The 9367-nt window shown below is 40.3% G+C and overlaps 2 protein-coding genes across 2 annotated transcripts; one reads left to right on the top strand and one right to left on the bottom strand.

Moving 5' to 3' along the window:
- Positions 1-7302: 7302 nt before the first annotated feature.
- On the top strand, positions 7303-8513 carry LOC129767717 (growth arrest and DNA damage-inducible proteins-interacting protein 1). The gene is made up of 2 exons (XM_055768874.1): positions 7303-7768; positions 7836-8513. Exons 1-2 carry the CDS (start codon positions 7411-7413, stop codon positions 8324-8326), a joined length of 849 nt encoding a protein of 282 aa, XP_055624849.1. The 5' UTR covers positions 7303-7410; the 3' UTR covers positions 8327-8513.
- On the bottom strand, positions 8338-9367 carry LOC129767718 (ER membrane protein complex subunit 10). Its single transcript, XM_055768875.1, has 4 exons — positions 9232-9367; positions 8909-9172; positions 8563-8853; positions 8338-8503 (listed from the first exon to the last, which is right to left on the bottom strand). The coding sequence occupies exons 1-4, from the start codon at positions 9283-9285 to the stop codon at positions 8423-8425; spliced, it is 690 nt and encodes a 229-aa protein (XP_055624850.1). The 5' UTR covers positions 9286-9367; the 3' UTR covers positions 8338-8422.

Genomic DNA, 9367 nt, shown 5'->3' on the forward strand with positions numbered 1-9367 from the left:
TATATTATAATGAGTGCATTTTTATTAATACTTCTAAGCATACTCCTTTCCGAAAAGTACACACATTCCATCATTTGAATGAAATCGCAGAAACTGTTTTGGCAGATTCAAAGTTCATAGTGATAACCCCTTGGGGTTGATATAGATTTCTCAGAGGTCACAAGATACTGTATAAATTCTGTCTCGTGAACTTGTTATATGAATGGCTAATATTTGAATTATTAATCAAACTTGATATTTACTGAATTTTATGTCTATTTATTGATGAAAAAATGATGTCAAATTTACTCACTTAACCAACCGCAAAGTTAATGAAAAAATTATAGCGGCCTGTGTCCAAGATACGACCGCATTGTTAACGTAGAACTACGCTGTTATTTTATATAAGCCACAATTTTAGAAATAACTGTTTGGTAGAATGTCATGTCATTATCGAATCTCTGTTGTTTAGTAGTGCCTCAGTGGAATCGAACCTTCAGGCATCGTGCTTACAACGTAAACCAAGTGCCAAACAAGCGCTCGCCATAGCATGCATACAGAGTCATACATTGGTGGCTTGAAGCTACTAAGACTATAAACACTTCTCATCATTTTGCATTATTCTCAAAAGAAACGTTTCTGTTAATATAACTGGTCTCGAAAAAAGTTGCATTACACGCAAGACAAATTACATACAAAATTTCAGGACGAAATTTACTTTCTTGGTGACTAAATAAACGAAATAAACTCTTTCTGTTAATCTCAACAACCTCGAAAAGAGTAGCATTGCTTCATTATAATCAAAATTAGCGCAAATGCAATCCTAGTTGGTGGCAGTTTTGCGACTGGCACGCAAACCCAAATAACTTTTAACATTCCAGTACGACATTCAAGATGTTTGGTATTCCCCAATTAATTGTTCGTGACAGGGCCAATGCACACGGGAGCAGACACAAATATCCATATATTGATGGCTTGAAGCGACTGAATATACACACACTTATTTCCGTTTTGCGCTCTTCTCAACAGAAGCCCTTCCTGTTAATATTGCCGGTCTAGATTAGCTTAGTTCTCAGTTTGCTATACTCTAGGCAAGTATTCCCCTTCATTCTTCTTCTTTTTTTCCTTTGTTCACGGAAACTTTAAATCTTATGATTTCCCCTTCGTTTCTCATCGATAAGTTGCCCGTTATTGACAGCTCTATTCGGGAAAGCACACGAATGGACAGCACAAATGTATGGGGAAATGGAAACGTTTATAGTTTTCATGAATTTTAACCATTTACACACCAGGGGATCGTAATGTATAGCATATCAAACAAATCTTAGGGAATTTTCGATTCGTTTAATATGTAAATCACCAAAATCCGTTCGTGGCAAAAATAGTTATTAAGGTTAATTTTATTTCATAAAAACGTGACCTGTTTTCTGATTTGGCACCCTTAATGAAAGACATAGTTCTACGTCAAAAGCGTAATCGCTTTTGCGATTACGCCGGCGATATTTGTACTTCTTCGCTTTTCTCTTACATATGTTCGTATTTAGTAGTGATAACTGTGCGCATGAGGGACGAGGTTTGCCGAATGTAGATACATGCCATTTTGATTTTATTTCATTTCCACGGGGTAATCGAAGACCGCCCTAAGCCGAGCGATGATGGCGGAAAATGTGTGGAGTGTCCGGCCCGCTTGGACGCTAAACTGACGATGCCCGTGTTGCCAGAACTGGGCATTCCACACATAATCTCTCTTCTCCGAAAAAAACAGAATTGAATAAAAGAGACGAAGGGATAAATCCATGTGGATTTTGTTTCAGTGTATTTTCCTTCACAAAGAACCAGGACTCTGCAAAGTCGTATTCATCTGAGGATAGTCAGTGGACTATGAACAAATTCGTCGCTTCTTCCAGCAGTTTCTCCGTCAACATGACTCAACAGTCACTTCATTGCATATTAAAGTGACTCCCCCCAGACTGAATTCGTTTCTCTACCTCATGTATCAGGTATGCATGTACAGTAAATAGAATAATTTTAATTAATCTTTTTTTGTTTTGTGTGGTCGTCCCGATCCACGTCATTGTCTTTCTGTACTCCTTACGGTCGTCCCGAGCCGTACTTGTTCTGCGCGGTCGTCCTGATCCGCAAATAATTTTACTTCCATTCCAGCACGGTCGTCTCGATCTGCACTCTTATCATTGTAATTTTCTCAGTCTGTCGTCCCACGACGTACTCGTTTGTGCGGTCGTCTCTCTCCGCGCTTATCCACTCTTATTCTACCGTTTCATCGTACGGTCGTCTTGATCCGTACTTATTATAAAAGATTTATCAATTTTAACCTTGCTATATTTGAAAAAACGGCCGAAGACTTATCGGCTTCGCTGGTGTGTACAGGAAAACAGAGTATGGAGGACGAGAATGAACCACGAACTGGCGCAACTCGACGGCGAACCCAGCATCCAGAAAGTCGCCAAGGCTGAACGAGTGCGATGGGCGTGGCATGTTGCAAGATTGCCGGACAGCAGCCCTGCAAAGATGGTGTTCGCAACGAATCCGGTAGGAACAAGAAGGAGAGGAGTCCAGCGAGCGAAGTGGAGCAGAACTTGCCAACAATCGGTGCAGCCGGGAGTTGGAGAGCAGCAGCCATGGATCGGGTATATTAGCGAAAAGTTGTGCATCAGATCTAATCTTTAAATGGGATGTAGAATAATTGTAAATAAATAATTTTAAAAAAAATATATCAAATAAAAATATTTAAAAAAAAAGTGGAAAATATTGGTGTTAATAATTTGTTCGTTTTCTTTGTGCATCTTTAGAGTAACGACAATTATAAATATATGACCCGTAATCTTGAGTTTCAATGCGTTACTGCAAAGTAATATGTATTAATGCAATTTACAAGACTACATCATTAATTTTTTTTTAATATTGCTTACTAAACATAGAAACATAATTAAAAAAAAATCCTTTGTTTTGTGCATTGAGCTGCATTAACTGAAACATAAATCGTGGTTTCTGGCAACAAGTTTAAATGTTGCTATCTATTTATATTTATTTATTTGGTAAATCAACGGACACCTTACTGTCCTAATAATATTAATGAAAATTTCTTATCATAACAATGAAATTTCACCGAACCGCACTTCGTGAAATATCCTTCGTCGAAACCATAAGCTACTTTGTTGAACAGCCGCTGCAGGCCTTGAACAGTTGAGTTGCATCAATAGCTAGTACGACGGAATGGTACTCGGAAGAAAACGTAGTTTCGTAGAGTTCGAGATTGAACATTAAAATTGATGTTTTCGAGGATCACTGGTCATTCTGTCCTAGCCATCAAGACGTCATACATCAATAAGGCACGGTTTAGATCTCTCCGTACATGTAGCGTTTCTAGACTTATTAGTTGACATCGGCTCTCATAACTTGGCAGCTGATGAGGGTTGTTCCACCACGCCGTAAAGCGAACCGAATAAACCGTTTCTGCGCGGCTTCAATCCTGTTGACTCCATTCAGGTAATATGGTTCCAAATCGATGAGCAATATTCCAGCGTAGAGCGAACTGAAGCACTGAATAGAGATTTCAAGCAATAGACATCGGTGAAATCTCTCGCAATTCGCATAATAAACCCAAGGCTGCGGGAGGCTTTACCTACGACGTAGTTGACATGTGCTTTGAAGTTGAGTTTGGTGTCCAAATAAACACCCAAATCCTTCACACATTCGACTTTGGCTAGTGGAACACCATCAGGATGATAGCCGAAATGAATTGGATCTTTTCTTTTTGAGAAAGTGATCGTTGAGCATTTATTCGGATTCAGTGTCATACCATTGTTTACACATCATATCTGGAAAAAAATACAATTGCCGTTGGAGAAATAATGCGTCAACCTCAGACTTCACGTGGAAAAATCGTCTGCGAAGGAAAGCCGAGGGCCATCCAATACTAGATTCACATCATTGAAGTAGATCAAAAATATCAAAGGACCGAGATGACTTTCCTGAGGTATTCCTGATGTAGCCGAAAATTTAACAGAGAGGCCATCGCCAATTTTACCGTGAGATAGCGTCCGGTCAAATAGGATTTCAACCAATGCAAGAGATTTCCGCTGAAACCAAGCTTGTCTAACTTTTGCACAGCAATATCATGGTTGATTTTGCCGAAAGCGGCTGACAGGTCGGTGTAGATAGCATCCGTTTGGTTCATACCATTGGACATTCCATCGAATATGTACGTTGTGAAAGAGAGAAGATTCGTTGTGGGTGAGCGCTTCGGCCTGAATCCATGTTGATCGATGGAAATGTATTGCTTGCAATGGGAGAATATACTACCATAACTACGAGTTCAAAATGTTTGGAAACCGCGCTCAGGGCAGAGATTCCTCGATAGTATGCTCTCTTCCAAAGCGACGGAAAGATACCCGTTGACAAGGAAAGGCTGAACAAAATCCGCATTGGAGACATCAATCCAACAGCACATTTTTTTAAAATCAATGATGGGATTCCATCCGGTCCAACAGATTTCGAGTATTTCAGTTTGTTGAACGCGGATTGTAGCATTGAATCGTCGACATGCGGAAAAAAGAATTGTTCTGAAGTGGAACGCTTCTTGTGGCCATTGAGAGTTTTTCTCAATGTTGCCACAATGTTGTTTCTCAAAGAGAGAGTTGCTCTTGAGAAAGGCTCTCATTTGAGAAAATGCTTAAAACTTCGCTGAGAAAAGATTGCAAATCCCTTGAACATCAGACACGCTTTGTCCGTTAAGGAACATAGATAATGGAAGTCCCGACTCTTTACGTTGCTCATCGACGTATTTCCAAGATGATTTTGGATCTCTTCTAAACTTTCTTTGAACCCCACGTAGATATATTGCATGGCATCGTTTGCTCGCTCTTTGGTACTGATGGTTCAGTCGTTTTGCAGTTTTGAGTTGTCGAATTTCGATGATTTGCCACGGTTGGTGAGTAGATGAATGTCTATTTTTCTTAGGAACATTCCTGTCAATTAGGTAGCTCATGATGTTCGTGAAGGTTTGAACAGCACCGTTCACGTCGTCATTGTCCAGAATTGCGTTCCAGTCAATATTCAAGAGCAAATTAATTATGCTACTGATGTCAGCATTTTTAAAATCGTAGTAGACGGCGATAGGAACGGCGCTGAAACTATTCGCAGAGACTTCCAGTGCCAAACATATTGGAGGGCGATGGGGTACTAATTTCACAAGAGGCGCTGATGCTACCGATAGTGTTGGAGCTTCGTTAGTTTTACTCGCAAAGCAAAGATCGAGCATGCGGCCGTTCTCATTACTAACGGAATTGATTTGCTGAAGCAAGTTGGAGCTGTAGCCGTCTAATAAGGCGTTCGTACACGCATGAAATGTCGATTTGGCTGGATCAGCGAACAGAAATCGTCCAGACCCTATTCGCCACTTCAGATCTGGAAGGTGAAAGTCACCAAAGAAGATAATTTCATCTGCTGGAAGCGCACGTGCAGCTATTGTTGACAGTGATTGTACATGAATGTCGATCAATGCGGTATCTCGAATGCGATCGGAAGGAAACACAACGCAATTATACAGAACTCTCGCTGCTAGTTTTATCGAAACCGAAACTTGTTCGACACACGACCATGCGTTGTCAGCAATCAGCTGGGCTTTCAAACATCGATGGACAGCTATCACAACGCCACCTCCAGATGACTTAGTACTGTTGAACTGATTTCGGTCCGTTCGGAAGACTTCGTAGTTTTGTCCACAAACTTGATTGGACGGAGTCAAAGTACGTAGAATAGAAGGTAGTCTCCTCCCTGCTTTGTTCAAGTAGTGGTAGGCAAAGAAAAAAAGCAAAAAATTGTAATAAACCATCGATTGAACTCATATAAATTCGAACATTTTTGATTTTGTTTAAATTGTAACAAAAGAACTGTCTCAAAATATGTTTCCAGGGGATGAAACAACAGTTTACTTAATCACTTTAAAATTAAAAACAGTGAAATTATCGCACCTGTATTATAAAAATAACGCAAAAAACGATGAACAAATGTGTGGAGAGGTTATATCGAAGCAGTGTCGTTCCCGCAATTCGATAATATGATGAAAGATGAACACTGCTGATTTTTTGTCTTTCATTGAAGCATCCATCATGAATCATCGCGACGCTTTCATTGGTCTCAGTTTGGAGTGTTCAGCCGTAGTGGGGCCACTTAAGGGACCAAATTGGCGTTTCTGGAAAATGAGAAAACCATTTCCTCCATCCCGGATCATCTTCCGAAGTGATTGAAAATAAATATTTTGCACTTTCGCAAGGAGTGAATGTATAAATTTGGAATTTCGTGTGAAACCATTGAAACGGAACGTTTTGGAAGATCCAAGAAGCGAATGCATGGAACAGCTGAAAACATCTCCGATTAGTTTATCTCATCACAATTTATATAAAACACACTTACCTCCAGTACGAAGACGTCTTCTTCGCTGATTATAGGTTAAAACAGTATCCCCAAAAGAATCCGGCGAAAAATGAAGCGAACAAACAAATATGTTTCGCGTATCGAACGAGCTTTTGTATTCGAAAAAGTTTAACCATTTCCGTCTCAACAATTTGTTGGTCGGAAAATAGTGGAAAGTTATCCGACTTTCTTCAAAAATTTTCTACTCCGGCATCGCGGGACGTTGCACTTCGACATATTGCTGGAGTAAACAAACACTGTTCAGTATGAAATCGATAAAAAATCACATCAAACCTTACCTGCAGTGAAAATGCGGTACACTATCGTGATTATCGTCGGCTCGACCTACGATTTGGTCACTTTTTACGATTTTTCGAACTTTTCAAAACAAGAAATATTGCAAAAACTTCCGAACATCGAACAAATTGAGGATTGTTTATTACTATCTTCTTTGTGTGCGCGCTCCGTGTGTATACACAGGTAATATCACTTACCTTCTATTCTACGTACTTTGGGACGGAGTACGGTAATCAAGCCAAGTTTCCGTCAAAGCAATGATATCATTCAAGTAACTTGCAGTTTAACATGGAATTTCTGGCAACCCTGCTCTTTTATTTATACTTCTTCGAACGTATCATTTACTTACTTCTGATCTACATACCTTCAATGGTAGGCTAGTTCTGCTCGATGTTCACAAAATTGTCCAATTAAACATTACAGATCTGTCCAATTAGCTAAATGTCGAATTAAATGTAACTTACTGTATAAAAAACATTTTTGTTCGAATACCTATCGATTTTATGTAATATTTCAACTAAATCGTCTTCAGTGTAATGCAATATTTCAAATCATACGAGGTAGAATGTGCGACGTTAGCCATCTAGAAAGAATCAAATGTCATCCTAAAATCAAAACAAAACGAGGTGCTTACACAATTCGTCTAGCAAAAGTGTTTTCTCCTCGTATTTACAATAAATTAATGGTTCACTTAACAAAATGTCGTACATTAAACTTCTGAATTGTTCCCTCCATCAAAAGTCGTTTTTGTCCTTTATCCGGCCTACGTTATCTCGAATTTATTCATCATTACCAGCTGGCACCATCAGAGACATTGACGATGAACCACCGGCGGATGAGCTGCCGATAACGTCGATTGACGACGAGAATCTGAGTGCGGAACGTGAGGCGCGTATCGAACAGCTTCGCAATAAGTCTAGACTTTTACCTCAACATCGCAACATGCTTCACAACAGACGTCCGTATGATGAGTCCCAGTCATGGATTCATGAGACGGTGAAATATAAACGAATGTTACTGGGACGGTATGGAATTGAGCAGAGCGGAGTTGATCCCCGTAAGTACACACTTGTTTTTGGGAGTCTAAAAATTGTAAATCACTTTCTATGATTAATGCATTTCAGGTATTTGTTTCCCAACAAAGCAAGAAGCTCTGGAGAAGACTGAATATGAGCGGGTTGCCTTTCCGCATACCTTGCAGGAAATGATGGCTGCCAATGAAGTGTTAAAACGGGAGAAAGCCGCTCGCATCAAAACCCGTGAGGAGGAAATCGAGAAGAAAATGCAAAAGCTTGAACAGTGGACGGCAGATTTGAACGCACGTGTAGCCAAAAAAGAAGCGGATGCTCGCGCCGCAAAGGAACGCAAGGATCGATTGGTTGAGGAGGTGCGACGGCACTTTGGCTTCAAGGTTGATCCCAGAGACGAACGCTTCCAGGAGATGCTTGCCCAGAAAGAGAAGGAAGATCGCAAGAAAGTTAAAGAGGCGAAACGAAAGGAAAAGGAAATTAAAATGCTCGAGAAGCTTAAGAAGAAAACTGCTTCGTTGGAAGAGTTAGATCCCAATGCTGAAGAAATCCATCAAGATAAGGCTGAAGTCATGGAGAAAAAATGAAACAGCTATAGTTGAAGGAATCGAAATTTATTTAATAGTGAGAGAAATGATTTCCTACCAATAAATTAGAAACTAGCGACATGTGCATACTTTGGTTTAACGTTGTCCACCAGCGGCTTCTGGATTCGTTGCGCCGGAGATCAGAACCAGTATTACTACTGGAACAATGTACATCCACTGGAAAAGAAAACATTAGAATGAGTCTCTCATATATTGACCCGTTTGAAATTTCTCACATATTTTGCAAAGAATCCCCGATTATCTTTCGTTTCTCCACGTTCCCGAGCCTCTCGTTCACGCTCTAGCTTTTGGATAAAGGTGGCCGTATCCGGAATTGGTGCGTTTTCTGTGAGCTTCACATAGACTTCCGTGTTGAACTCGTCCAGCACATCAACGTCTCGAATGGTTAGACCTCTACAATTCCCAACATTGCCATTATTAACCGACTGAGTAACTCCGGTGACCGATCCACTGTGATCCAGGGAAACCCAAAGAACGTCTGTTAACTGTGCTTTGGCCAGGGCGCACTGTAAACAAAAATGCTTATAAATGGTTGCAATATCAATCGGGAACTACAGTTACCGCTTTCGATGAGGTCAAATACTTGGATCGTGAACCGTCGGCTTCACGGATATGCGCTTGCAGACGATATAGACGATCTTCCTCCGCTAGCTTGCGAAGCTGAGTTCGCTCATGCACTGATAACGGTTCCTGTGAGATAGTGGTGGTACCGGCACTTAGATTGGTTACCGTAAGATTGCCCCGGAGCGTGAACTTTTGAGGCTCGTCGATATCCAGCGCATGGTACAGTTCAATGTTTAGCCAGCCGTCATATTCGAGATGGGACTGTATGAGATGGGAAAATCAATTAGTAACATATAGCGTGTTTATGTATTATATATTACCGCATTAAGAGACGCTATTAGATAGCACAAACTGGTGAAAAATAATATTTTCATTTTGATAAATTGAATCGAGACTGACTTTGTCGGATTGAGAATACTGTTTCTGATCAATATTTTGACAGTTCAACTAATTGAC

This window comes from Toxorhynchites rutilus, chromosome 2, assembly GCF_029784135.1.
Source record: "Toxorhynchites rutilus septentrionalis strain SRP chromosome 2, ASM2978413v1, whole genome shotgun sequence".
Lineage (NCBI taxonomy): Eukaryota > Metazoa > Arthropoda > Insecta > Diptera > Culicidae > Toxorhynchites > Toxorhynchites rutilus.